This window comes from Gekko japonicus, unplaced genomic scaffold (assembly GCF_001447785.1).
Source record: "Gekko japonicus isolate JY-2015 unplaced genomic scaffold, Gekko_japonicus_V1.1 scaffold64, whole genome shotgun sequence".
In the NCBI taxonomy this organism is placed as follows: Eukaryota; Metazoa; Chordata; class Lepidosauria; order Squamata; family Gekkonidae; genus Gekko; species Gekko japonicus.
Genome location: NW_015170277.1, coordinates 1,104,964 through 1,132,121, shown reverse-complemented (window position 1 = coordinate 1,132,121; position 27,158 = coordinate 1,104,964). Strand labels below are relative to the sequence as shown.

General features: G+C 50.1%; 1 protein-coding gene across 1 annotated transcript in view; it reads right to left on the bottom strand.

The window, feature by feature from the left end:
* The window catches only part of ANAPC5 (anaphase promoting complex subunit 5), a 36,083-nt gene extending 9,722 nt beyond the window's left edge, over positions 1–26,361 (bottom strand). The window contains exons 1-12 of the mRNA XM_015417663.1: positions 26,065–26,361; positions 23,522–23,601; positions 21,361–21,470; positions 19,586–19,781; positions 17,146–17,212; positions 14,815–14,916; positions 12,137–12,327; positions 8,411–8,492; positions 5,990–6,079; positions 4,512–4,693; positions 3,071–3,206; positions 1,826–1,900 (exon numbers count right to left, since the gene is read on the bottom strand). Of these exons, the coding sequence (XP_015273149.1) occupies positions 1,826–1,900; positions 3,071–3,206; positions 4,512–4,693; positions 5,990–6,079; positions 8,411–8,492; positions 12,137–12,327; positions 14,815–14,916; positions 17,146–17,212; positions 19,586–19,781; positions 21,361–21,470; positions 23,522–23,601; positions 26,065–26,268 (1,515 nt within the window). The 5' untranslated portion in view covers positions 26,269–26,361. The remainder of the gene's footprint in view (positions 1–1,825; positions 1,901–3,070; positions 3,207–4,511; positions 4,694–5,989; positions 6,080–8,410; positions 8,493–12,136; positions 12,328–14,814; positions 14,917–17,145; positions 17,213–19,585; positions 19,782–21,360; positions 21,471–23,521; positions 23,602–26,064) is intronic.
* Positions 26,362–27,158: the final 797 nt, after the last annotated feature.

Genomic DNA, 27,158 nt, shown 5'->3' with positions numbered 1-27,158 from the left:
TGTTAAACTTTGTTTCTTTTAAGGCAGATAGGTAAAGGTTTCCCTTGCTCGAAAGGCCAGTCGAATCCGACTCTAGGGATGTGGTGCTCATTTCCGTTTCCAAGCCAAAGAGCCAGCGCTGTGGTCGTGTGGCCAGCCTGACTAGACGCCGAGGTGCACGGAACGTTGGTACCTTCCCACCAAAACAGTACCTATTTAACTACTTGCAATTTCTTGCTTTCGAACTGCTAGGTTGGCAAGAGCTGGGGCCAGAGACAGGAGTTCACTCCGTCACGTGGCAATCGGGTCTCGAACTGCTGAACTACCAACCTTCTGGTCTGCAGCTCAGCATCTTAACCTCTGAGCCACCGCGGCCCCCTTTAAGGCAGACAGCAGTGTGAAAACGAGGACTAAAAGAAGGGGAAAGGGAGCAGGTGATGGGAGCAAAGGGTTATTGTGAAAAGACAATGTCCTCTCTGCAGGCTTTGGTTGCCCCAAAACGTACCCATGGGATGCATTCGATTCCCCACTGCTGAGAGGGAGTCCAAGGGCCTGTTCAAGTCTTTGGAAATGTTGTAAAACCAGGGGGACCCCTGCCGCCCCACTTCCGACCGTTAGTAGCTTGCGAATGGAAGGAGCAGAGATTTATTCTATGTCATTATTCTTTTATTTAATACATTCATACTCTGCCTTCCACCCCCGTGGGGACCCAAAGCGGCTTACGTCCTTCTATTACCCTCCATTTTATCCTCACAACAGCCCTGTGAAGTAGGAATGGCCGAGAGAATGTGACTGGCCCAAGGTCACCCAGCGAGCTTCCGCAGCACGAGCCGAGATTTGAACCTGGGCCTTCCAGAAATTAGTCCGACACCCTTAACCACCACGTCACACTGGCTCTCACAATTGAGTCCTCTGTGAAATGGAGGAGGGGGTTTCAGTTCCCACATGGGGAGATGTTAGGCGCCTTATCAATTCTCCTTTGTGAGGCACAAGTCCGAACGCGAAACACACACACACACACACAAGTCGGTGACCACAAGGGCCTATCCAGAAGCAGGCCCGGCTCCAGAAGACAGCAAGGCCGGGGACGGGTGCAGAGCACCTCAAAAGGTCCAAGGCAGGGTGAGAGAATTCCTACCTGTCAGGTCTCCCAGTTAAGACACACTCCACAACACACTTAAGCGGTGGCATTTTATTGAGATATGCTTACTTTGGAAACATGCTCTGTGTCGGAACTCAAAGAAGGCGGGAAAAAACCCCAGTTATAGGTAAGACAACCAGCACCCCACTTCTCATGCACACGTCATCATCCAGCCCCTATGCTGCTATGGCAACCCTGACAGATATACGGTGCCTATGGCAACCCTGACAGATATACGGTGCCTATGGCAACCCTGACAGATATACGGTGCCTTATCTCTTCTAGCCTGGTAGAGAGAAGACTCCAAGGCCAGCTCCCTTGGGAAATGGCGCTGGGGCACAGCTTAAGAAGTGGTTATGGCTTCTACAAGGATACACTCTAAACACTCCCCTCAGGAATTCCCTCCCCCCAATATTATGGCAAGCAGTGAAGTGAATCAAAGAGGAACGAAACTAAAGCTTGACACCAGCTTGCAATTCCATCTCTTCCGAGTTAAGGGGCCCCACTGAGAGCCCCTTGCCCGAGCCCCCCCCCCCCAGTCCTGGAGGCAACACTGCCTAGGAGCCAACCCGAGGTCAGCTGCCAGGCAAAACAATCCACAACCCAGCACCAGGGATGTGTGCGCAGCTGTATGGAGTTCTACAAATGAAAAAGAATGCCCAGACCATTCCTAGCTCCTTGGGAAGCTGACAGACCGGACCTCACCTGTGCATGCTGACTGTTGGGAGGAAATCTCTCTCTCAGGTGCTTCAGGATTTCAGAGGAAGCTGCAAAATAGCCCTGAGAGACACAAAGGGAGGGAGGAAAGTCGAGGGATTCACGTTTTAAAGCAGAGGTCCTTAGCGCGGTGCGCCCACCTGCCAAGTGTGGGTAAGACAAGGGCGGGGCCAGGTTGGGCTGTTGCCCAGCAAGACTTCTGATTGGCCCCTGGAGATTTTACTGGCTGTGCGGGTTTTTCAAATGTTGCTTTGGCGGCAGCTGCCACCGCGGCACAGGGGTCTGCACTGTGTGACTGACGTTAAGCTGTGGCAATTGTGTTGTGGCTGGCTCCAGCCTCCACTGCCCGAGGCAGCTGCGCCCACCACACTGTGTCAGAATACCAAATGTGCCCACAGACAGAAGAAGAAGAAGAAGAGGAGGAGGAGGAGATGGGATTTCTACCCCGCCCTTCACTACCCAAAGGAGTCTCAGAGCGGCTTACAAACTCCTTTCCCTTCCCCTCCCCACAACAGACACCCTGTGAGGTAGGCGGGGCTGAGAGAGCTCTTTCAAGAACTGCTCTTTCCAGAACAGCTCTGAGAGAACTTGAGACTGACCCCAGGTCACGCCAGCAGCTGCATGTGGAGGAGTGGGGAATCAAACCCGGTTCTCCCGGATTAGAGTCCGCGGTCCTAACCACTACACCAAACTGGCTGGTTGGGGGACCCCTGTTCTAAAAAGAGATCTTGATGACTGTGGAAACGCCACATTTGGAGTTTGAAAAGGCACTGGCCGCAATACAGCCAAAGATAAGTGATTTTCAGTCGAACCGACTGTAATTCTGTGTGTGTGTGTGTGGGAGTGTAGTGTGGTCTGTGATAAGGCTGCGATAAGATTCTCCCAGTTCTACTGGGCCACCCCTCGGGTGCTCTTTAAGGTTAACAAAGGAGCAGTATTGGGGACAGAGTTGATCTGCGGCCAGGGTACCAAGGAAGGTTCAACCCCCCCCCCCCTTAAAATTACCTTTGCCTGCTATTTCTGTGATCGAAACCATTTCTCCCACCCCACAGGCTATTGTCAGCATGGGTGAGAGGGCACTTGTCTTTTTACCCCAGGGCTGGGGGGGAGGGGGGAGACATCTACATGGGAAAGAACAGTGGGGGGAAGGAGAGACGACTCAGGAGGAGCATCCCTTTCAGCTTCTACCCAGAATCAAAGACAGCCACGAAACCCGGGCGGAAGGCAGCTCACCTGCTCGGCATGCAGCTCGGCCAGGTGGCACAGCACCACCGCAAAGGACTCGGTGTTGTTCTGCTGGACGCCCACGTTCACGGCCTCCAGGCTGTTCATGCTCAGCAGCATCTGGGCCTGCTGGAGGGCCATGGTGCTGGGGGGAGAGAGGGATTCGGTCAGCCTGTGGCGAGGCATATCAGGCACCGGGTATTTTTGGCCCCCGGGTGACACAGAGTGTTGGACTGGATGGGCCATTGGCCTGATCCAACATCGGCTTCTCTGATGTTCTCGTATGTTCTTATGACCCAATGCCTGAGGCTGTCTCTGCTCTGTTCAGGGCTGCGTGGACTCTTCGACGCTGAAATTCTGCGCCATGCAAGGTTGATTCTGCAACCTGAAAAACATTCTGCGACCTGTAAAAATTGTGGAAATTGGGGAATCTGCATAAATTGTTTTTGCTGGCCGTGGGAAGGAGCAAGAAGATCCACAGGGCACTGAAGCTCTGCCCTGGAACCAACTTGTTTGACAACCCCTCCTTAGATTTCACCAATTCAGGAAAGGTCGGTGGCTCAGTGGTAGAGAAGAAGAAGAAGACGAAGAGATCTGATTTATACCCCACCCTTCACTACCCAAAGGTGTCTCAGAGCGGCTTACAAACTCCTTCCCCTCCCCCCTCCCCAGAACAGACACTCTGTGAGGTAGGTGGGGCTGAGAGAGTTCTTTTGAGGACTGCTCCTGAGAGAATAGCTCTGAAAGAATTTGTAACTGGCTCAGGGTCACGCCAGCAGCTGCATGTGGAGGAGTGGGGAATCAAACTTGGTTCTCCCGGATTAGAGTCCGTGCTTCTAACCAAAACGAAGAGATTGGATTTATACCCTGTCCTTCACTTGGAGTCCTAAGAGTGGCTTACAATCTTTTTCCCTTCCCTTCCCCACAACAGACAGCCTGTGAGGCAGGTGGGGCTGAGAGAGCTTTTTCGAGGACTGCTCCTGAGAGAACAGCTCTGAGAGAACTTGTGACTGACCCACGGTCATGACCAGCAACTGCATGTGGAGGAGTGGGGAATCAAGCCCGGTTCTCCCAGATTAGAGTCCGCGCACTTAACCACTACGCCAAACTGGCTCTCTGCTTGGCATGCCAAAGGGCCCAGGTTCTATCCTCGGCATTTCCAGCTAACAGGATCAAGTGATAAGTGATGGGAAAGACCTCTACCTGAGACCCTGGAGAGCTGCTGCCAGTCTTGAGTAGACAAGACGGACCTTGATGGACCAATGTTCTGATTCAACATAAGGCAGCTACAAGCTTGCCTCTTTCTTCTAATGAAAGCAGAGGTCCTTGGGTAGGTCCCCTGTGCTCAGTGCCACACTCCCCGGCTTTTTTCCCCACAAAGGCAGAAACCATGATGTATATAAAGCCCTGGCTCTGTCTATCCCCCTTTTAAAAATGTCCGATGAAGCACCTGCGACCGTAGAGCCTCCAAATAGCCGTCTTCTGGGCAATGCTGATGTCGATAAGCTCGGACAAGCTGTGCTTCCAGTGCAAGAGGTCAGAGTCCTTCAAGGCATCCATTAGCTTGCTGGCCGTCTTCCCTGCAAAAGCTCTTTGCTGAACCAAGGACTGGATCCCCAGAGAGGCTAAATACTGGGGGGGGGGGAAGGAAATGTGCATTTGAGAGATGGAACCATTCATCATTGGCAGCCCCAAGTAAAAAGACAAGAGTTAATTTAACAGAGGTTACAGAACTCCAGTGTGTGTTCTTCACAGATACAGAGGTAGGACCGAGAGGAGAACCTGGGGTGCATTTAGTGCCACCTTATGCAATTTCACATGCACGGACCTGGGTAGAATCCTAGGTGCCTCTTTTAGGTTTCTAATTCTTGTGGAAGTCTACCACGGCCCATGTTCGAAAACGAACTCCGGGTACAGAATTCAGCACCCCAACTTCACTTAAGGGTAGTGTGCCCTCTAAGCTGAGTTAGTGTGAACTAGTTCACCGTTTTTTAGCCTCCAGCTCACAGATTTTTTTGTCTTCGCTCAGGAAGGATGGCTCCAGAGCAAACTAGTTTTATGCAGCAGCCAAATCGCTCGCTTACAACTTTAATGCCAGTAGCTCACAAAGGAGAATTTTTGCTCACAAGACTCCACAGCTTAGAGGGAGCACTGCTTAAGGGTTCTGTTTTGTTTTGCTTTTTGCATAAAGGTTCTAGGCCACGTGGCTGAAAAGAGAGGCTGAACCAATGGAGACATTTTCTCTGTCTAGAGCTTTACGATTAGCAGAGTTTGGGCTTAGAAAGAAAACCTGAAATAGTCTATCGAGAACAGCACAGTGTGTTGCCATACAAGCTATATCATGAGTCATTGCACCCTCATCAGGCTTCCAAGTTCCCTCTAAGCTGAGTTAGTGTGAGCCAGTTCACAGGTTTTTAGCCTCCGGCTCACACATTTTTTGTCTTTGCTCAGGAAGGAGGGCTCCAGAGCAAACTTAATTTATGCAGTCGCCAAATTGCTCGCTCACAACTTTAATGCCAGTAGCTCACAAGGTAGAATTTTTGCTCACAAGACTCCACAGCTTAGAGGGAGCGCTGGGGCCAAGATCTAAAGCCTGACCGTGCCCCCTGCCCCCTCCACTCCCGAGCAAGAAGAGGCCAAGCAGCAGAGTCTTCCTACGCCATTTCTGGCTCCGGAGAGAGACCCCCTCTTCAAATGCTCCTTCACCACAGGCCTTCCCATGCACAGCACGCCGGCAAGAAAAGCAGCAGGGTCCCTTTATGCCTCCTCTCTCAACTCTACGTACGGAACTGCTTTGTCGTTTCACATGGGGAGAGCATTCGCACACGCATCCGCCTCTGCAGCCTGCAAACCCGAGATAAGCTTTACCCCTCGATTCGCACAACCCTCATCAACCAGCCCTGTGATCCCATCAGAGTGGAGACGTACTGGCAGTCCGAAGTGCACCGCCTTTTTCACGGAGTGCTCCAGGAGCACGCAGCTGTCCGACTTTTTCTGCTCCAAGATGTACAGCCAGCTCTGGAGAGAGAAGAGAGAGGAGTAATGCAGAAATGCTAATGGCCAACATCTTCCCCCACCTATGAAGAGCAAGCTGCCCGATGCCCTCTTTGAAAAGCAGACACCCTTTCGGGAGCTGCAGGTCGAAAGCGAGGCCGGCCTTAAGAATGGATGCAGGAGAAAAACAGATCAATGATCCCGCTGGGCCGAGAGTTATAGGACTGGACAGGGGTCAATACCAATTATTTTGCAAGGAAATTTCCATTATACAATTAATACACGCATTAAGAACATCGGAAGAGGCCTGCTGGATCGGACCCAAGACCCATCTAGTCCAGCATCCCGTCTCACACAGTGGCCAAACAGGGCAGAGAGGCCGAGACCTTTTCCTGATAAGAACATAACAAGAGCCCTGCTGGATTAGACCCAAGGCCCATCTAGCCCAGCATCCTGTCTCACACAGTTGCCAACCAGCTTCTCTGGGAAGCCCGCAAGCAGGGAGACTGCAACAGCATCTTCACATCCATGTCCCCCAACAACTGATTTAAAGAGGCATACTGCCTTCTGGTACTGGAGGGAACAGATATCCATCATGACCAGTAGCCAATGATAGCCTCCATCCTCCATGAATTTGCCCACTCCCCTTTTAAAGCCTTCCAGGTTGGTGGGCATGACCACATCCAGTGGCATCGAGTTCCACAATTTAACTATGTGCTGTGTGAAAAAGTACTTCCTGGTGTCTGTCCTGAATCTCCTACCCTTCAGCTTTGCTGGATGAACCCAGGTTCTAGGACTATGGGAGGAGGAGGGAAAAACAGCTGCTGGTGTGACCTTGGGTCAGTCACAAGTTCTCTCAGGCACAGTCCTCGAAAGAGCTCCCTCAGCCCCGCCTGCCTCACAGGGTGCCTGTTGTGGGGAAGGGAAGGGAAAGGAGATTGTAAGTCGCTCTGAGACTCAAACGTGTAGTGAAGGACGGGGTAGAAATCTCTCCATCTTCTATTATGGGAGGAGAAAAGCCTCTCCCTGTCCACTCTCTCGACACCAGAAATAAATGTTATAGACCCCTATCACATCTCCCCTTACTCATCTTTTTTTTTAAAAAAGGCTAAACAGCCCAAGGTCGGGGGATGTGTTCCTCTCTGTATCGCAGGCATTTCCCCATCTTGTTACATTGACCTGTTACAGTGAGATGGCTGATCAGGCTTTGTTAAGAGAGGGAAAAAATCCTAACTAACAAAACATCTCCCAAAACCACTTAAGAACATAAGAGAAGCCAATGGTGGATCAGGCCAGTGGCCCATCCAGTCCAACACTCTGTGTCACACAATGGCCCAAAATACCAGGGGCCATCAGGAAGTCCAGCAGTGGGGCCAGGGCACCAAAAGCCCTCCCACTGTTGCCCCCCCCAAGCACCAAGAATACACGGCATCACTGCCCCAGTTATAGTGTCCTGTCTATACCTTGTGGCTAATAGCCACTTGTGGGCCTCTGCTCCGTGTGTGTCATCCTTGCTATAGGCTGACATGGAATTTCACCTAAACCTGGAAGGACTTCCGTCTGTGATGGCCAAGCTCTTGCACTTCGTATTTAATCAGCAATACCCCTTATCATGGTATAAGGCTGATCTATTGCTGGCCTGAATTACAACCGACTCCAGCTCAGCAGAAACCGGTTGCTTGAAAACAGGGGTAATTCCGTAAAAAAAGAGAGGTGGAGCTCATTAGCATAACTTATTAGCATAACTTATTTGCATATATCACACCCCCTGACATCACCGGAAGTGTGTCAGAGGGCAACACCCACCGCTCAGGCTCCACTGGACTGTTTTGGATTGCTAGTTATTGGGGGGTGGGGGGAATGTGCAGATCTGCCCTCGCAGAGGAGGGAAAGCTTGTACCTGAAAGCGGGCTGGGGGGGGGGGGCTCTGCAGCTTACCTGGCTGCTTCTTGCTCTGACTGAGGGCTGCTGGGAGCAGGGGGTGGGGCTTGTTGCATGTGCCCAACCCCTGGGCTCTTTACTGCCGGAGCTCCGCTCCTGTGCGCTCCCGCAGGAAATGACCCCTGCAGAATCCAAGGATTTGGAGTTCCTGTCACTACCCCAGCATTACAAGAAAGGCCCATGCCCCCAAATGGTCTTGCAATGCACTTCTAAGGCCCATGGATCCAAAGGCAGCCAGGACACTCAGACCCATTCCCTGCTCTAGCCACAGGGCTCTTGGCACATACTGAGCCTCTATCCTTGGGGAAGGCTGGCAGGACGCAGTGACTTTTACACCCCCGGCATCAAAACTGGAAAGCAGGACGTGCCGGCCATCCCGCTCAACTGCAGGTGGGCCCTGAAGGACCGTCTCACCAAACAGTGCTGCAGGCAGACGTGGTCGTTGGACTCCTGAGCGATCCGAATGGCTTCCCGCAGGGCCAGTTCAGCTTGCTGGCTGCAACCGAAGGAAAAAGAGGGACAGCTATGAGGCTCTTAAGACACAAACGTGGAGACAGATCAAGATGGGTAGCTGTGTTACGTCTGCCCGTAGCGGCAGAAAAGAGCAGGAGCACTTTGAAGATCAATAAAATTCATGGCAGGGTAGGAACTTTCATGAGTCGCTGCTCACTTCGTGGCTCACGGAAGCCCCTCCTCCCCTGCCACAAATCCTGTCAGTCTTTGAGGTGCTCCTGGACTCTGGCTCTTTTCTACTAATACACAACCATGGCGGGGGGGGGGGCCTCCAGAAATGAACTGCAGTAAGATCGAGGAGGGAGGGGGACCTGAGAAAGGCTCCTGCCAAGAAGAAGAAGAAGAAAGAAGAAGAAGAAAGAAGAAGAAAGAAGAAGAAGGGAGAAGGGAGAAGGGGAAGAAGAAGAAGAGGAGGAGGAGGAGGAGGAGGAGCAGGAGGAGGAGATTGGATTTATATCCCCGCCCTTGGAGTCTCAGAGCGGCTGACAAGCTCCTTTCCTGTCCCTTCCCCACAACAGACACCCTGTGGGGTAGGTGGGGCTGAGAGAGCTTTTTCGAGGACTGCTCCTGAGAGAACAGCTCTGAGAGAACTTATGAGGAGGAGGAGCATGAGGAGGAGGAGGAGGAGATTGGATTTATACCCTGCCCTTCACTTGGAGTCTCAGAGCGGCTTACAAACTCCTTTCCCTTCCCCTCCCCACAACAGACACCCTGTGAGGTAGGTGGGGCCGAGAGAGCTCTGACACAAACTGCTCTTTTTCAAGGACAGCTGTGCCAGAGCTTGTGACTGACCCAAGGTCACATCAGCAGGTGCAAGTGGAGGAGTGGGGACTCAAACCCGGTTCTCCCAGATTAGAGTCCGCGCACTTAACCACTACACCAAACTGGCTCTTTAAGGCGGTCCTGGGCTCTGGCTCTTTGCTAGAGCAGTAAACAGGTTTCTCTTCTCCCCTCCCACGCTGCAATGTTGTGTATACAACACGGGCACCTCTTCTTCCATTTCCCTGTCCAGAACCTCTTTCACGATGAGCATCAGAAAGATGTGGCTGGATCAGACCAAAGGCTCAGCTTTAGGGACGGTTCCCACAGTGGCCAACGAATGCCCCAGGAAAACCACAAATGGGAGCACAGAGGCCAAAGACTGCCCCTGCAAGTGATGTTCAGAGGTATGCTGCATCTGAATGTGGAGGTGCTACCGAGCCATGATGGCCAATAGCATTTTTAGCCTTTCCGCATAATTCGTAGTCGATTTTGCAAAATACTGTTCTAAAAGAATGGGCCCAGCCCCCTTTTAAAGCCATCGAAACGGGAGGGTGTTACTGCCACCTTGTGGCAGAGCGTTCCACAAATGGTGTGTTGCCTGAAGTAGTATTCCTTGTGCCCAGTCCTGTATCTATTGTCCATTAACTTCATTCTGTGACTCTATTATGGGATGGGGAGAAAAAATTCTATTCCCTTTCTTCTGCATCTGTTTTTTTGGAGTTTTCTTTAATTTTAATTTTATTAGTTTTTCAATCAGTACAATGACTAACAGTGGCGTATGTCCGAAACAAGTAGTACAAAAGGAACATTGCATTCAAGAAGCCAGTGCAAGCAAAGAAACACGGGCAGGTAAGATACTTTACATACATTAAACCTAGTCATATGTTGTCTCATGTGAAAGCGTTGGCTGAAGTATACTGTGGTAGTAAACCACAAGTAAATCATATATTTATTTATTTATAGGTCTGATTTATACCCCGCCTTCCCCGCTGCGCGGGCTCAGGACAGCTTACAATCAGGCATAGGCCAGTATCAAATATAAAACAGTTTTAAAACCATTTAAAAACTCTACAATACAATAACATTATTATTAACAAAAGTTCTCTGATCTTCCACAAGATGGCATATTGCAACTGCCCCGCCAACTCAGCGTCGTCTGCTCCGGGAAACACTGGTGTTCTCTCGTCCAGGGCCAGGTTATGATGGTAGTGATGGTAGTGGCGGCTCCTACTCATACGCCTGGCGGAAGAGCTCAGTCTTACAGGCCCTGCGGAACTGTGCAAGGTCCCGCAGGGCCCGGATCTCCTCCGGGAGCTCGTTCCACCAGGTAGGAGCCACCACCGTAAAAGCCCTGGCCCTGGTGGCGGCTAGCCTGACCTCGTTGGGGCCTGGCATCGCCAGGAGGTGTTGGGTCCCCGACCGTAGTGCTCCCGGGGGAACATATGGGGAAAGGCGGTCCCTTAGGTACGCTGTGTGCTTGTGAGGGTGTCTGCACCTGGAAGTCGTGGCGACCTCTGGGGACTGACTCCTACTAGGGGCCTGGAGGATATTCAGAGAGGTGGCCGAATAAAGCCTGCCCCCCCCCGCCTCCCGTATTCCAAGGAGGTCTCCCATCCAAGTCTTGTCAGGGTTGATCCTGCTTAGCTCTTGAGATCTGACGAGATTGTGCTTGCCTGGGCTAGATCCCGGTCAGGGCACCTTTCTTCTACATCTTGTGTATTTTTGTAAATGCCCTGATGCCGCAGGAAAGGCAGGGTATGAATATTTTAACAGACATGCAACATTCGCGTCCCTGCTTCCAATCCTCTGGGAAACGGGGAGCAGTGAACACACATGAACACATACGAAGCTGCCTTATACTGAATCAGACCCTTGGTCCATTAAGGTCAGCACTCGTCTACTCAGACAGGCAGTGGCGCCCGAAGTCTCAGGCAGAGGTCTTCTCCACTACCTGCTGCCTGGTCCTACTTAACTGGAGATGCTGAAGACGGAACTTGGGACTTTCCGCATGCCGAGCAGATGCTCTGCCACTGAGCCACGGCCCCTCCGCTCCCCACGGCCTCCACCAGTGGAAGGCTCCTGAGTTTTCGGGGGGGGGGGGGATACACCTGCAGGGCTCTTTTTGTAGAAAAAGCCCAGCAGGAACTCATTAGCAAAATAGGCCACACCCAATAGCAGAAACTCATTAGCATATTAGGCCACACCCCTGACAGCACAGCTCATTAGCACATTAGGCCGCACCCCCACGTTACCAGAAGTGTGCTCATCCAGCCACACCCACCTTTTGCTTCTTATTCTGTTTACCTTGTTTGTTGTTCAAACCCAGGGCCTTTTTTTGTAGCAGGGACTCCTTTGCATGTTAGGCCACACACCTCTAATGTAGCCAATCCTAATGAGTTTCTGCTGTTGGGTGTGGCCTGTTATGCTAATGAGTTCCTGCTGCGTTCCTGCCCCAAAATAGCCCTGCACCTCTGTTTTCGGGTACCAGCCCCACTGTCGTGCATCTGGGACGAATAAACCCATTTTCAAAAGCACGGAAGTGAAGCTTCCAGCTCATGTGAAGTTCAACACTGTATTGTTTGCATGGGCAGTTAGTGGAGGGTGGCAATCCAGGCTCAGCCTGCTGAAATTGCATATGCATGGAACAGCGGTCCCCTGAGGACTGGAACCCTGAACCAGCAAAGGAGCAGAGCCGTTCGTCCGAGGAAAGGGGCGGCTGAGGCGGACAGAAGGAAAAAGCAGACACCTTAGAGACCGACAAGATTTCCAGGGTATACGTTTTTGAGAGTCGAAGCCCCCCCTTTGTCAAAAGGAAAAAGAAATCCTATACCGAGTTCTGTAGCCGGAGGAAGAAAGCCAACTCACTAGTGCCCAAAGCGGCAGTGCAGAGCAGCCAAGTTCAGGGCGGCGTATCTGAGGCTCCTCCCGTAGCCTTCATCGCCGTTGCTCTTGCTTTCAGCGCCGGTGAGGATCAAGCGGTCAAAGTAGTGGAGGAGGCTGTGGGTGGAGCTGAAGACATCTTGGACCCGGAGGCTGTTTAAGTAGCTCAAGTAATGCTGGGAAGAAACAACACAGGGGCACGTCAGCATCAAGACTGGTTCTGTGCAATTAATGGCCACACCTCATAGGCAGAGTTCCTTCTAAGCTGTGCTAGGGGGGTGCTGGTGCACAAAATTTTAGCTCCAGCTCAGGGAGCTTAAGCGTCCGCTCAGACTAAGGCATTCCCCCCTCCATTGGAAACAATGGAGGATGGGAGCACCTTCTTCTGGGGCCCACAGAATTGAACCCCCTGGTCCAATCTTCTTGAAACTTGTGGCGGGTTTTGAGGAGAGGCACCAACAGCTACAGTTTGGTGTAGTGTTAAGTGTGCGGACTCTAATCTGGGGGAACCGGGTTTGATTCCCCACTCCTCCACTTGCACCTGCTGATGTGACCTTGGGTCAGTCACAAGCTCTGGCACAGCTGTCCTTGAAAAAGAGCAGTTTGTGTCAGAGTTCTCTCAGCCCCACCCACCTCACAGGGTGTCTGTTGTGGGGAGGAGAAGGGAAAGGAGTTTGTAAGCCACTCTGAGACTCCTTTGGGTAGTGAAGGGCGGGGTATAAATCCAGTCTCTTCTTCTCTTCTTCTTCTCTACATAAAAAAACCAGGGCCCCCCAGAGCCCCAGATTGATTCTCCATTATAGCCTATGGGGCCCATTGACTATAATGGTCCCCATAGACTATAATGGAGCTGGAAAAAATAGATATATTTTTTTGCACACCCGTTATGCTTTTCAGTATGATTTGTAAGCTGCCTTGAGTCACAGGAAAAGTGGAATAAAAATATTTGAATAAATAAGTCGTTTGGGCAGGTTGATAACATTTAAGCTATTTCCTGTTTGTTAGGTTAGGCACGGTTCTGACAGTGACTGTTCCACCTCTGTTATACCCGACCTGTAAATTTGTCTTATTTCACAGCAAAACCCCAAAGTAGATTGCAAGAGTTTTTCCCCCTCAAGTGCTGGTATGTTTTCTAAGGCTCAGCGCGGGGCAACAGTCTGAGCCCAGGTCTACCAATACAGTGGAAAGGGGAGGGTAGACCTGTTCTCTGGAGGCCTGGTCTACCCCACATGGAGGACATTTTCTGTAATGACATTTGACTTGATTCTGTTTTCTCTTATAATGTTTAAATTATTCTGAAAATATAGTTTAAATACAGGTTAAAACAGCTCATTCTGAGATTTTTTTTACAAGGTTATGGAAATAACCTTAAAAAACTAATTTATGTGATAGCGGTGGCTCAAGTGGTTAAGATGCTGAACTGCAGGCTGTGTAAGGTCGATCGTTCAGCAGTTCGAGACCCGAGTGTGCCGCATGATGGAATGAGCTCCCGTCTCTAGTTCCAGTTCCTGCCAACCTGGCAGTTCGAAAGCAAGAAATTGCAAGTAGATAAATAGGTACCAGTACAGTGGGAAGGTAACAGCGTTCCGTGCGCCTTGGTGTTTAGTCATGCCGGCCACATGACCACGGAAACCTCTTCGGACAGCGCTGGCTCTTTGGCTTTGAAACGGAGATGAGCACCGCAACCCTAGAGCCAGACTCGACTGGCTTTCGAGCAAGGGAGACCTTTACCGTTACCTTATGTAGACTTGCTCACAAATTTAACGCTTCTAGCTCTTTTCGCTCACGGGGTAGAATTTCTGCTCACAGCACTGTGGCGTTCAGAGGGAACGTTGGAGGTTGCGAGCTCTGGGCTGAGAAATGCCTGGAGGGGGGGGGGTGAAGCCCAGAGAGGGTGGGTTTTGGGGAGGGGCCTCTGAAGGGTATAATGCCATAGATGCCCTTGAGTTCTAGTATTTTGGGAGAGGGAGAGAAGTTTTCTCTCTCCTCTCTCTGTGCCCGGCACATAAACCTCTATCACGCCCCCTCCCTTTAGTCATGTCCTTTCTCAACTAAAAAGTCCCAGTGTCAGCTAGCTGCCATAGAGATCTGTGTATAGTAGAACCCCCCCCCCGATCCCTGATCCCTCCGTAGGCATTTGCGCATGCCTATTCTGTTGTGCACTGTATGTCTTCTTGTCTCATGCATTCCTTTCTATGGACGCTAGTGTAAGCGTATCTACAAGGCCACAGGTGCGGAGAAGAGGAGGCTCGCTTAGTCTATAACGATTTAGAGCGTGTGAAATGCTAACTGTTTATCTTTATGGAAACCGTTGCTTTCTCAGGCTTTGGGCGCGAACCTGAGAGTCCAACCGCGTAAGCGGGAACCAAGTCCATTGGTTATTGTCAGTTTTTGAATGTGCTTCATTATCCCATGTCCCGCCTGTCTCAGGTATTCTAAACAGTGAACTTGCTCCTGCTCTATCATGGCTTTAATAAAATACTACTTTGCTTAAACGTGTATTGGACTGATAGCTGTGGGGATCGGACACCCAGACCCTTTCGCCTTTCCTCATAGGGAAGGTGCTCCAAACAGGTGGATTTGAAATCCCTTTGGGTGCTACAATACAGAGAACGCCACGCCTTGCAAATAGTGTGTGCGGGAGAGAGTCCCAATCCACCTACCGCTTCGGCAAAGTCAGGGTTAAACTTCAGCAAGCTGTTCAGTTCCTTCTGTAAAGATGCCGGAGAAAGAGCTTTCGTTTCGTCATTCTTCAAGAGAGATGCCTGGAAGTAAATTGAACGGCTGTCAGTTGAATCAGCAGAAAGGAGAGAAAAGAAATATAAGCTCTCCCGGATTATACAGACGTGATTTGCTTTATTATGATCCGAGCGACAAAACCCTTTTAACGCTGAAAAGAAAAAAAAGTCTGGCAGCACACTTTAGACAGATTCTGGTGGTGAGAGACTGGCGTGAAGCACCGTTGTAATATGCTTAGGGAAGGGGTTCTTAGAAACACAAAAGTAGCGAGAAGGGGCCTCAAGGGTCATCTAGTCCAACCCCCTGCACAATGCCTACCTGCCCCTCCCCCAGTGACCTTTTGTCTATGCCCAGGGGAAGGCAAAAAACCTCCCTGATCCCTGGGGTAATCTGGCCTGGAGGAAAATTCCTTCCTCACTCCAAAGTGGCAATCGGAATTACCTTGGGCATGTAAAAGGTAAAGGTAAAGGTTCCCTTGCTCGAAAGCCAGTCGAGTCCGACTCTAGGGTTGCGGTGCTCATCTCCGTTTCAAAGCCGAAGAGCCAGCGCTGTCCAAAGACGTTTCCGTGGTCATGTGGCCGGCATGACTAAACACCAAGGCGCACGGAACGCTGTTACCTTCCCACCGAAGTGGTCCCTATTTATCTACTCGCAATTTCTTGCTTTCGAACTGCTAGGTTGGCAGGAGCTGGAACTAGAGACGGGCGCTCACTCCATCATGCAGCACACTCGGGTCTCGAACTGCTGAACGACCGACCTTCCACAGCCTGCAGTTCAGTGTCTTAACCACTTGAGCCACCGCATGTAAGAAAGAGCCATAAGAGCTGAGCACTGGCTCATCCCTTACTGCCCTCCTTCTCATGATCTGCCTAAGTTCACAGAATCAGCATTGCTGTCCAATGGCCATCGAGCCTCTGTTTGAAAAACTCCAAAGAAGGAGAGCCCACCACCTCCCGAGGAAGCCTGTTTCATAGAGGAACTGCTCAAACTGTCAGGAAGTTCTTCCTACAGTTTAGCCGAAGACGCTTTTGGTTGAATTTCAATCCACTGGTTCTGGTCCGACTTTCTAGGGACAGCTTAATTACGAGAGACCAGAAGCTGGTTTAAAGGATGGACAGAAAGAAGCCTAGCAAATGCCCCTGCCGTCCCAGCACTCCAAGGTCAATGCAACGACAACCCCAAAGAATTACTTGAGGTGTGTTCAAGAATGCACAGGTGATTTTTGAGGATTCCCCCCCTTAAATAGGAGACTCCTCTGAGTCCCCCCCCCATCTAAAGCCACATCACAATTTACTTTCGAAATTCCCATCATGCTTTGGGGGAGCAGCAGAAACAAATGCCCAGCATCCTCTGGGGCCAGCAGTGCTGGCAGCAGGGTTTTGACGGCCACGGCCACAGTTCGGAGGAGATCCAGTCTGGTGCAGTGGTTAGGAGTGTTGGAGTAGACTCCGGAAGGCCCGGGTTTAATGCCACCCACTCTCTCTCTCAGCATAACCTACCTAACAGGGTTGTTGTGACGGTAAAATGGAACAGGGGAGAATGATGTCAGCTGCTTCGGGTCCCCACGGGGGAGAAAGGTGGGGGATAAATAAGTATACAGTGCAGGAATCATCCCAGGATGGTGAGGAGGAAGAGAAAGAGGAAGAGGAAGAGGAAGGGGAGGAGTTGGTTTTTATACCCCGCCCTTCACTACCCGAAGGGGTCTCGGAGCAACTTACAATCGCCTTCCCTTTGTCTTCCCCAGGGGCGGATTAAGGCTCGCTGGTGCCCTCAGCACTGACCCAGTTTTGGTCTCCCCCCGCCCCCTTTCCACACTGACCTCCAGTCCATTTTAGTTGTTGACCTGTCTGACCAGATAGACAATGCAGGTTGCAGCAATACAAAAATGTATTCCTATGATAACACAATAGACTGTACAAACTAAGCCAAGCTTTTTACAAATCTTCATTCGTTTTTTTTTCTTTTCACCCTTCGGCCCTGATGCCCTAAGCACGTGCTTCGTCTGCTTAATAATTAATCCGCTCCTGGTCTTCCCACAACAGTCACCCTGTGGGGCAGGTGGGGCCGAGAGAGCTCTAAGAGAACAGTGACTGGCCTGAGGTCACCCAGCTGGCTGCATGTGGAGGAGTGGGGAATCAAACCCAGTCCTCCAGATTAGAGTCTGCCGCTCTTAACCACCACACTGACTCGCCGATCGAACGGAGAGCACTGTCCAGCCGAGACAGTGAAGAGGATGCGGTGCCCAGTTCACAGACCTGTTGTGAGAGGAAGTATTCCGCCTGCTTCTGAGAGAGTGGCCCGTTGCAAGATATTTCTTCCTCCCTTTGGGGGGGGGGGCAAAGGGGGGGGAAAAAAGGAACAATGCAATGAGATTCCTTTTTACAGATTTAGACATTCTAGAGACTCTTAAATGACCAGTGAGGATCGAGAACTAAAGCAGAGCGTGGAAGAAACCATGGAGTGAGTGTGTGTGTGTGGGGGAAGCCGCTGGGAAATACCATTGGGACGGAGGGAGTCGCAAAAAAAGAGCCTGGAGTAAATTGGGGTTTTTTGAGTGGTTATTATTATTATTATTTTTTAATGTGGGTCAAAGTGGCAGATCTCTGGGAAGGGGAGCGCTGGGAGGTAACCAGTGTACTGTCTAGGGGGAGGGGTTTAATTAGGTAAGGCATTTGCTGGAATGCTGGGTGAAACTGGGGGTGGCATTGTTGTGGTGCACGTGGGTAATAGCCAAAGGATAACGCACTGATAGACAACTTGCATCCCTTACTCAATGGCTATTAGCCACAGGGTATAGACAGGAACTCTTGGTCTGGGACAAGTGATGCTCTGTCTTCTTGGTGCTTGGGGGGGGGGGGGCAACAGTGGGAGGGCTTCTAATGTCCTGGCCCCACTGCTGGACCTCCTGATGGCACCTGGTATTTTTGGCCACTGTGTGACACAGAGTGTTGGACTGGATGGGCCAGTGGCCTGATCCAACATTGGCTTCTCTTAGGTTCTTAGGTCTGGAGCAGGGATGTTCTGCCTTCTTGGTGCCTGGGGGGCAACAGTGGGAGGGCTTCTAGTGCCCTGGCCCCACTGCTGGACCTCCCTGATGGCCCCTGGTATTTTTGGCCACTGTGTGACACAGAGTGAGGGACTGGATGGGCCATTGGCCTGATCCAACATTGGCTTTTCTTAGGTTCTTATGACCTTCTGGGCGAGGCTATACCCACCAGGGTGGCCGAATCCTGTCTGTTGGGAACTTACTGACTAACCTCTGGCAAGCCTGAGAACCTAGCCAGCTGCTTGTGCATTTTGCAGAGAAAGGATTTCCTGCTTCTGCCTCCTGCTGCAGCCCACCCAAAATTTTGTTCTGGGAGGGGGGGGGTCAGTGGATCCTCGGGAACAGCATAAGGGGCAAAATGACTGTCTGCCATGTAGGGGGGATTGGTGGAGATGTCCCCCCCCAATGGGGGTGCGATATCCAGGGGTCATTTTGTAGAAAAAGAGGTGCAGGAGGTCATTAGCAAAACTCATTAGCATAACTTATTTGCATATGCCACACCCCCTGACATCACCGGAAGTGTGTCAGAAGGCAACACCCACTGCTCAGGCTCCACTGGACTGTTTTGGATTGCTAGCTATTGGGGGGGGGGGGATGTGCCAACTGTCCTCGCAGAGGAGGGAGAGCTTGTACCTGAATAGAACTTAGTCTCAAAGGTACCACTGGACTGTTGGGGGGGGGGCGGGGGTTTTCCTGCAGCTTACCTGGCTGCTTCTTGCTCTGACTGAGGGCTGCTGGGAGCAGGGGGTGGGGCTTGTTGCATGTGCACGCTCCCTGGGCTCTTTACTGCCGGAGCTCCGCTCCTGTGCACTCCTGCAGGAAATGACCCCTGACGATATCACCAACCTAGCTATGGAGCCGTCGTGAAGATCACAGAGATAATGTGAGTGACATGCTGTATGTGCGTTCCGTTTTATTCATGGTCGAGAGGAAGCTTGCCCGTGTGCAGCAGAGTGAAGAAAGTGTCCTTTGAGGGAGGGAGGGAGGAGCAGACTGCTGGCCACCAGCCCCATAGCTAGGGGTTTTTGGGGAGGGGGCCCTGGGGGGGGCACCACCTAATTAAATCAAAGGCTCCCGGGCAAGGGGGGGTCTGCTTGGCCTGCACCCACACAGCCCCCACTAGAGCCTTCCTCTGAGGCGAGCCAGAACCCCAATGTTAGTAGACACTAAGGCTTCTCAGAGGTCTAGCAAAGCTGCCGTGCTTTTTTTTTTTTTTAAAGGAGAGCGGGGATCCAGCTTCCTCCCTCACTCCTTCCCTGAGCCCAGGATCTTTTCCAAAGCTTGGCAGAAAGTCCAACAGGAGGAGCGAGCCGCTGCAATCCGACCAATGGGTGTGTGACTCCTCAACCACTGGTTGCTGCTGGGTCCTAAAGAGACTCATCTCATCACAGATGAGCTCAAACAGGGAGATGCCGGCTCATATTCGTGAGGATTGATCAGGGGGTGACGGGGCCAGAGGAGGGAGGGGGAGCTTCTTTGGCGGGAAGCCTCGGGTTCGCCACGGGAGCTCTACGCTTCCCAGATATTGCGGTGTGATCACGCCCAGAAAATCCGCCTATCTTCCGTCTCTGTAGCGTGGCTAATGCTCCAATAAGGACTTTGCCCGAACTGGTTTTGTGGAGCGGATGAGAGGGTACAAAAAGGGAAACCTGAGAGGTCCGTCGAAGTCCTCTTTCTCCATTTTCGTGTCGAGGCCCTCGCCGTGTGCCAGCTCCATCTCAGCTTCCTCTCCACCGCCCTTCTTCAGATCCTCCTGGTAGTACTGCTGCAGGGCTGTGTAGAGCTTGTACACCTGGCTAAAGGACAGCTTGTTGTAGGCCAGGATCATCTGGCGCAGGAACAAGCCTGCAGGGGGAGAGTGAAGAAAAGGCCCTCGACTTGAACTGACTCCCAGGGCAAGTTTACGTTTTACAAGGTCCCAACTACAGATGCTGCTGGAGTCTGGATTATCTAAGGTCAGGGGAGCTGTGTCATGGATCTGGAACACTCGCCCCTTCTCCAAGATGAGCTTTACAGTCCCCACAATTCTTCTTGGCTCAGGTTATAACAGAAAACAAGCTGGGGGCAATGTTCCCCCTAAGCTGAGTCAGTGTCAGCTAGCTCATAGTTTTTTAGCCTCCGGCTCACACATTTTTGTCTTAGCTCAGGAAGGAGGGCTCCAGAGCAAACTGATTCATGCAGCAGCCAAATCGCTCGCTCACAACTTCAATGCCAGCAGCTCACAAAATAGAATATTTGCTCACAAGACTCCACAGCTGAGAGGGGGCATTGGCTGGGGGCCGCTGCTAATAATAATAACTGAATCGTCAAGGCCCTCTATGCTAACACCAACAGCCTGTCATCCTGGGCACTGACGAGGACCATACTTTGGACCATCCTATCATGGCCATGGGGATGATACCACCAGCAGCACTTTATTCTGTTTTGTATTGTGATTTGTTGTGTTTTATGAAGCTGCGGTGGCCCAAGTGGTTAAGACGCTGAACTGCTGGGGAAGGTCAGTAGTTCAGCAGTTCGAGACCCGGGTGCCGCATGATGGAGTGAGCTCCCATCTCTAGTTCCAGCTCCTGCCAACCTAGCAGTTCGAAAGCAAGAAATTGCAAGTAGATAAATAGGTACCACTTCGGTGGGAAGGGAACAGCGTTCTGTGCGCCTTGGTGTTTAGTCATGCCGGCCACATGACCACGGAGACGTCTTCGGACAGCGCTGGCTCTTCGGCTTTGAAACGGAGATGAGCACCGCAACCCTAGAGACAGATTCGACTGGCTTTCGAGCAAGGGAACCTTTACCTTTACCTGTTACTATATTTTTAATCCTTTTAATGCAAGCTGCCCTAAGCCTGCCTTGGCAGGGAGGGCGGGATAAAAATCAAATAAATAAATAAATAGTAAAGTGATGTCGGCCTAAACAAGAATGTCTTAAGGTTTTCCAGGAAGTACTGCAAACAAGACCTCTAAAAGGATCATTTCCAAACTTTCCGTGCGGATACATTCCATGCTGAGGAGCTGGTGTGTCTCTTACAGAACCTCTGTCCATTGCAGAGCATTCGGAAACATTTCGGGGTGTGCGCTCTGTTTACACAGGGCACTAGCCAGGTCTACAACACACTCAAGGCTTCCCTGCATTCATACATTGAGGGATGAAGACCGTCATTGTGGACTAGCTATCTTGCTATTTGGGGTTCACGGGGCACTAAGAACGTGAGGTGCTCCTGTGTGAGAATGGTCGGAAGCAGATCTAAGCAATGATAAGGGGATAAAGGGTAGATTCGTACTCAGAACCTTGGGCCAAAGAAAATAAGACAGGCCAAGAAAATGCTTGCATCTGCACAGGATTCCTTAGATCTATAACTGCCTGTTGGTAGCTCTGCTAAGTATATGAAGCAATCACCCACGGTATGAGCTTAGAATAAATGGCACAGTACCTACTACGCTTGTCTTATGAACGTCTGGTTCTGGTCTACTGAACGCCTCTGAAAGGTCATCAAAGAATTGCTCCATGTCTTTCAATTCTCCGGTTGCCATCAGCTTTATCCTGCGAACAAAGTAAACACATGGATCCATCTTGCTCCAATTCATATCACAGGCCCAACACTACTATGGCTGGTAGCGATTCTTCTCCCAAAGTCTCCAGCAAAGGCTTTTCCAGACTCCAATACCCAAGATTCCTTTTTTAGTTGGAACCAAAAATAATCTTATGGCACTGTCTAGGCTAACAAGTGCCACTAGTGCAGGCTACACATTTCCCTTTATAACTCTGCAATACAAAGAGACTACTTAAAAAAAAAAAAAAAACATGACCTAAAGCTGAGCACAGGTACAGTTGGTTGTTACAATGCTACCATGATCTGTTAGCAATTTTATTTAAAAAGTCTTACGGAGGGAGATGGTGGTCATGGGGGGGGGGACAAGGAAAGCACAGGCAAAACTGCTGCGTGGTGGATGCTCTGCTGCAGAAGGAATTGCAGCAACCGCAAGACCTACACAGACAGTCACCTCCATGTGGAAGCAGCCGCAGTTACCCTTCAGGATTTTTAAAACTGGAAATATGCATTCTGAGCTCGACCTATAGATGAGGTATGGCACGTCCCAGAATGGACAACTTTTAGAAAGTTGTTCTTTGGAAAGCAGCTCCGAAATTAAGTCTCCAAAATTAGATGTGGATTAAAAAAAAAAAATTCTACCCATGTTCAAGAACCTAACCAGAAATCCCAGTTAGAATAGCCAGGTCAAATTTCTGTAGCATTCCACATATGTGAACACTTGGAAGTTGCTACTTTGATCATTAAAAATATGCTACGAGAAAGTCAGGGTGTGTTACCGGGACTTCCTATTCACTTTTTTTGTTTCTGGATAAACAGAATCTCTACGGGGCTAATGCCAAATGGGGATCTCAAGTATGTAAATGCAGACTTTTTCAGGTTTGAGGGGGGGGGGGGAAGCTGAACACTGCTCACTGTTGAAGAAATCAGTAGCCAGCACCAACAATCCACTCTGCCCACTCGTTACACCTAAGAGGATTCTGGGCTTCTCGAACAGCAGCTCTTCCTGTCACCTGACCATTCTCCTTTAAGACAGAGGGCCTTCCAAAGCACTCTGTGATACGGCAGCTCTGTGCTCAAGCCCGTGAGTGAACGTAAGAGAACCTAAGAGAAGCCAATGTTGGATCAGGCCAGTTGCCCATCCAGTCCAACACTCTGTCACACAGTGGCCAAAAATACCAGGTGCCATCAGGAGGTCCAGCAGTGGGGCCAGGACATCAGAAGCCCTCCCCCTGTTGCCCCCCCCCCCAAGCTCCAAGAATACAGAGCATCCCTTGCCCCAGCCTGAGAGTTCCTATCTATACCTTGGGGCTAATAGCCCCTGATGGACCTCTGCTCCATTTCTTTTATCTCCTTCCCTCTTGAAGCTGTCCATGCTTGTAGCCACCACCCCCTCCTGTGGTGGTGAATTCCATGTGTTAATCACTCTTTGGGTGAAGTACTTCCTTTTGTCTGTTCTAACCCGACCGCTCAGCAATTTCATGGAGTGGCCACGAGTTCTTGTACTGTGAGAAAAGGAGAAAAGTACCTCTTTCTCTACCTGCTCTATCCCATACATAATCTTATAAACCTCGATCATGTCACCCCTCAGCCTTCGTTTCTCCAAGCTAAAGAGCCCCCAGCGCTTTAACCTTTCTTCATAGGGAAAGTGTTCCAACCCTTTTATCATTCTAGTTGCCCTTCTGCACTTTTCCCAATGCTATAATATCCTTTTTGAGGTGTGGTGACCAGAAGTCATTACATTACACCATAAGTCATTACATTACCTGGATATCTGTGGATGATCCCTGTTTCCTGCCACTGTCTGTGTATGCTAAATATTGCCAAATAGTAGCGCCAGCTTACTAGTAGGCTCACTTAGCAAAGCACAACTGCGATGTGAACTTCTGTCTAAAACAAAGAAGCCTACTGATTAAACGTATTAAGCTTGTGATGTCCTCCATGACATCCTCCAAGGCTTGTTTTGATGAAAATCTTCAGGTTTAAAAGAGATGCTACAAGCATGGTGAAAGGGAGCATGCTGTCAGAAAACAGGGAAACTTGCCTTATTTGCACTAAGCTTGCTAGTTGGGAGCAGCATTCTTCAATGGCCTTAATCAGTCGAGAAAGGGTCATATCAGGGCCCTGTATAAAGCACAGCGAGAAACATTTTCTGTTTCAGGTAATGAATTTGAAACGTACAAACAGCATAACACTACCGTAAACCATAACTGGAAAGAGGTCAAGATGGGTAGCCGTGTTAGTCTGTCATAAGAATTTAAGAGAAGCCATGTTAGATCAGGCCAATGGCCCATGCAGTCCAATACTCTGTATCACACAGTGGCCAAAACCCAGCTGTTTGTAGCAGTAGAAAAGAGCAAGAGTCCAGTAGCACCTTGAAGACTAACAAATTTTGTGACAGGGTATGAGCTTCCGTGAGTCACAAGTTTTTAAGGTGCTGCTGGATTCCTGCTCTTTTCATAACTGTAAATGATACCTCACACTCCAGTCTAATAATTCCCAAACTAAGCACTGTTGCAAGAGATGTATCACAATAAATAAATGAATAAAAAGTAAAGGCTTCAAGCAATTAAACATTTGACTCATTTGTACACGAGAGACACTGTTCACTGCATTGCCGCCAGCTTACGTGCTCTGACTAAACTTCTCTTAACCATCTTCGACCAGGAAAAAGTAACTGTGCTGCGTCTCCACACTGGGTGCAATTGAATCAGTCACTATTGATGTACAGTTGCAGCAGAATGATGAATCTACAGGAACCACTGCCTTTTGCATCTGTGCATGTCCCTGCTCTACCTCTGGTTCCTTCCAGTCAGAAAGCACACCCAGTTCATTCGTTCATGCACAGGAAGAACTCTCAAGACAGGTAATTCATATCCTTACACTGCAGAAGTAAACCTGATGGGGCAGAAGTTTGCCTTAGCTATGACAAGTTTGGGAAACACTGCACAACAAGATGCGGTGATGGGAAGGAATGGGAAAGATCCTTGGGGATCTTTAGGAGATGCTGCAAGGCCTGCCTTTTTGGCCAAGGCTTTTGAGGCAGTTTGAATGGCAGACATCTTTTAAGAGAGGGAGGGAAAGAGATTTAGGGTTTGCTATTTTACTGTTGGTTTTAAATGAAAATGTTTTAAACTATTAGTGTAAGCTGCCTTGAACCATGAAGAAAGTTGGGGTATAGATGTTTTAATAAATTAATGTGACCATCATACAACTATTCTGGCTCATAATGTTCAAAACACAGTAATCCTTCCAGAAAAGGATAACTGGCAGTGGAGCAGAATGGAACACTCTAGGAGAGTATCTATTATTACAGCTGTTTTGAATAGTCATTGTGATGACTTTATAACTCACACTTCACAAAGAAATGTCACAGGCTGCACCTTTCACTTTACCGTTCTTTAATACTTTTTTTGCCCTTTCTGCCAACATATTTGTATAGCCACATATGTGGGCTGTATCCCATAACAATTTATGGTGCCATAAGAGTCCTTTATCATTTCTGTGTCACCCTGGTGGTGGACAAGTGCCATGAAGTGGAAGCTGACTTATGGCGATGTTTTCAAGGCAAGAGATGTGCAGAAGTGGTTTGCCACTGCCCGCCTCTGTGTAGCAACCCTGGACTTCCTTGATAGTCTCCCATCCATGTCTTAACCAGGGCCTACCCTGCTTAGCTTCCAAGACCTAATGAGATTGGGCTATCTTGGTCAGGGCTGTGAAAACACCGGCAAGAATATCAGTCTGCCATACAGGCTGTTGTAATTACTATGCCAGTAGAAGCAAACTGCTTCAATCACTCTAAAGTGCTCCATAAACATTTATTACTGGCCCAGAATAGCCTGATCTCATCAGGTCTCAGAAGCTAAGTGGGGTCGGCCTTGGTTAGCACTTGGATGGGAGACCGACAAGGAAGTCAAGGGTTGCTAAGCAGAGACAGGTAATGGCAAGCCACTTCTGAATGTCTCCTGCCCTAAAAAACCCTATGGGGCTACCATAAGTCGTCTGTGACTTGATGGTACCTGACACACTCACACACACTAACAGCCCTTCCTGGCAACTATCCCCCCCCCCCTATGTAAGGCTTGAGAAAGCCTGTTTCAGTGTATCTGAAGAAGTGTGCATCTACACATGCTAAGTCTCTCAGTTCTCACTTATACCCAGAATTGAACTTCGTTGGTCTTGGAGGTGCCACTGGACTCAAACTCAGTTCTCGCACCTGTTGTATACTAATCTACTGCTATTCACAGATCTTTCCAACAGCTGTAATCCAATCTCAACCAAATGTATTGCCCAGTTACTCACACATCTTGACTTGCTCTCTGGCAACTAAACCCCCCTCCTCTCTACTTATATGTAATGGTTGAGGAAGCCTTGTTTCAGTGTATCTGAAGAAGCGCACATGCACTCGAAAGCTTATACCCAGAAAGAATTCAACTTTGCTGGTGGTCTTAAAGGTGCCACTGGACTCAAACTTTGTTCACACGCTAATAGAAAGGATGTTCCATTTCCTTTGAGCATCACACGCTCCGCACACAGACCTCCCCTTCCCCCTCCTGGGCCAGGAGTCCTGGCTTGCCCCTGCTTGACCTGAAGCAACAGCAGCAGCAGGCGGTTCAGGCTTCGCCTCTCGAGGAGGCTGAGGTAGGGTCCGTCCCGGCCCATCTCGCTGATAAGCACCAGCAGCGCCGTCTTGTAGGGGGTGACCCAGTCTTTGATGCCGAAGACATTGGCGTGCACCACCCCGTTGGTCATCATGGGGTTGAAATACAGACTCTCGTGCACGCTGGCCATGGCCGCGGCCGCCTCACCGTCCTTCCTTCTTCCCGGTCCCGGTAAACAGGGGGACAGTACCGGGCTGCTCGGGCACTAAGCCGCCATCATGCGGCGAGCCGGCAAACTAACCAATCACAATGAGCCTCGCGCCCCCTCCGAGCCAATCAGCGGCCGGAGTCGGTACGGCTTGTTATGGGATTCGGGTGGAAACTTAACTCCCGTCTCCAAAGGTTCCTGCCTGGTTGCGGAGAAAAGAGCCGACGTGCGGCACGAAGCTGATGCTGGAGATATGTCGAATACCAGGTCTGAGGAGGGAGGGAGATGGCTGGGGTGGAGAAGGACGCTATTGAGGGGAAGAAAATACTGGGGAGTGATGGAAAGTGTTTAGCTGAATAATGAAAAGATGGGTTATCACCTAAGGATCTTTAATTAAACAGGAGTCCAGTGGCGCTTCCATGTGCGTTGTTTCGGTTCTCCCAAAACCAGAGTGAATGTACACATTCTGTCTTGGTCTTTACTTCCCCTAAATACGGTTGGTCATTAATTCATAGAGGCACCATAAGTCGAAAGCGTTATTAAGGGGAACACACTCTAATGACAATCTATGGACAAACTGAGGAATTGCTTTCAAGGAAACGTTTTCCATGTAGGAATTCTGTCGCCTTTGTAAGGGGCTTCGAGAGAGAGAGATGCAATTGTGAGCAGCGTTCCCTCTAAGCTGAGTTAGTGTGAGCTAGCTCACAGTTTTTTAGCCTCCGGCTCACACATTTTTGTCTGAGCTCAGGAAGGATGGCCTCCAGAGCGAACTAATTTATGCTGTGGCCAAATCACCTGCTCACAACTTTAAATCCAGTAGCTCACAAAGTAGAATTCTTGCTCACAAGACTCCACAGCTTCGAGGGAGCGTT